We start from the raw sequence: 447 nt of genomic DNA, 5'->3' as shown, positions 1-447 counted from the left end.
TTTTTTTTTTTTTTTTACCATAGTTTTTGCCTAGGTCGCCCTTTCAGGTTTTCAACCTAGCGGGTATATTTTTTTGTAACCTAATTTTTGCCTAGGTTGCCTTTTCAGGTTTTCAACCTAACGAGTATTTATTATTTAAGCATAATACTTTTTTACGGCGTCTGAGTTTACAGGAAGAGCTAAACCTTTTCCATCCATATTCGTAAGGATCAAAGCTCCACCTGAGAAAGCTTTCTTCACGACGTATGGTCCCTCATAGTTAGGAGTCCATTTCCCACGATAATCCTTTTGAATGGGTAAGATTTTTTTCAGCACCAGGTCACCTTCCTGGAATTCTCGAGGACGTATTTTTTTTCTCATACCTTTCTTCAGTCTTTTCTGATATAATTGCCCATGACATAAGGCCGCCAACCTTTTTTCTTCAATCAAATTCAATTGATCAAAACG

At 37.1% G+C, this 447-nt stretch overlaps 1 protein-coding gene across 1 annotated transcript in view; it reads right to left on the bottom strand.

Moving 5' to 3' along the window:
- Positions 1 to 135: 135 nt before the first annotated feature.
- LOC140920340 (uncharacterized) overlaps positions 136 to 447 on the bottom strand; it is a 4,382-nt gene continuing 4,070 nt past the window's right edge. The window contains exon 4 of the mRNA XM_073368596.1: positions 136 to 285. Within this exon, the coding sequence (XP_073224697.1) occupies positions 136 to 285 (150 nt within the window). The remainder of the gene's footprint in view (positions 286 to 447) is intronic.

The sequence above is a fragment of the Cicer arietinum genome, chromosome 5 (genome assembly GCF_000331145.2).
Source record: "Cicer arietinum cultivar CDC Frontier isolate Library 1 chromosome 5, Cicar.CDCFrontier_v2.0, whole genome shotgun sequence".
NCBI lineage: Eukaryota > Viridiplantae > Streptophyta > Magnoliopsida > Fabales > Fabaceae > Cicer > Cicer arietinum.
Note: the sequence above shows the minus strand (reverse complement) of the source record. Positions and strands in the feature narration are given on the sequence as shown.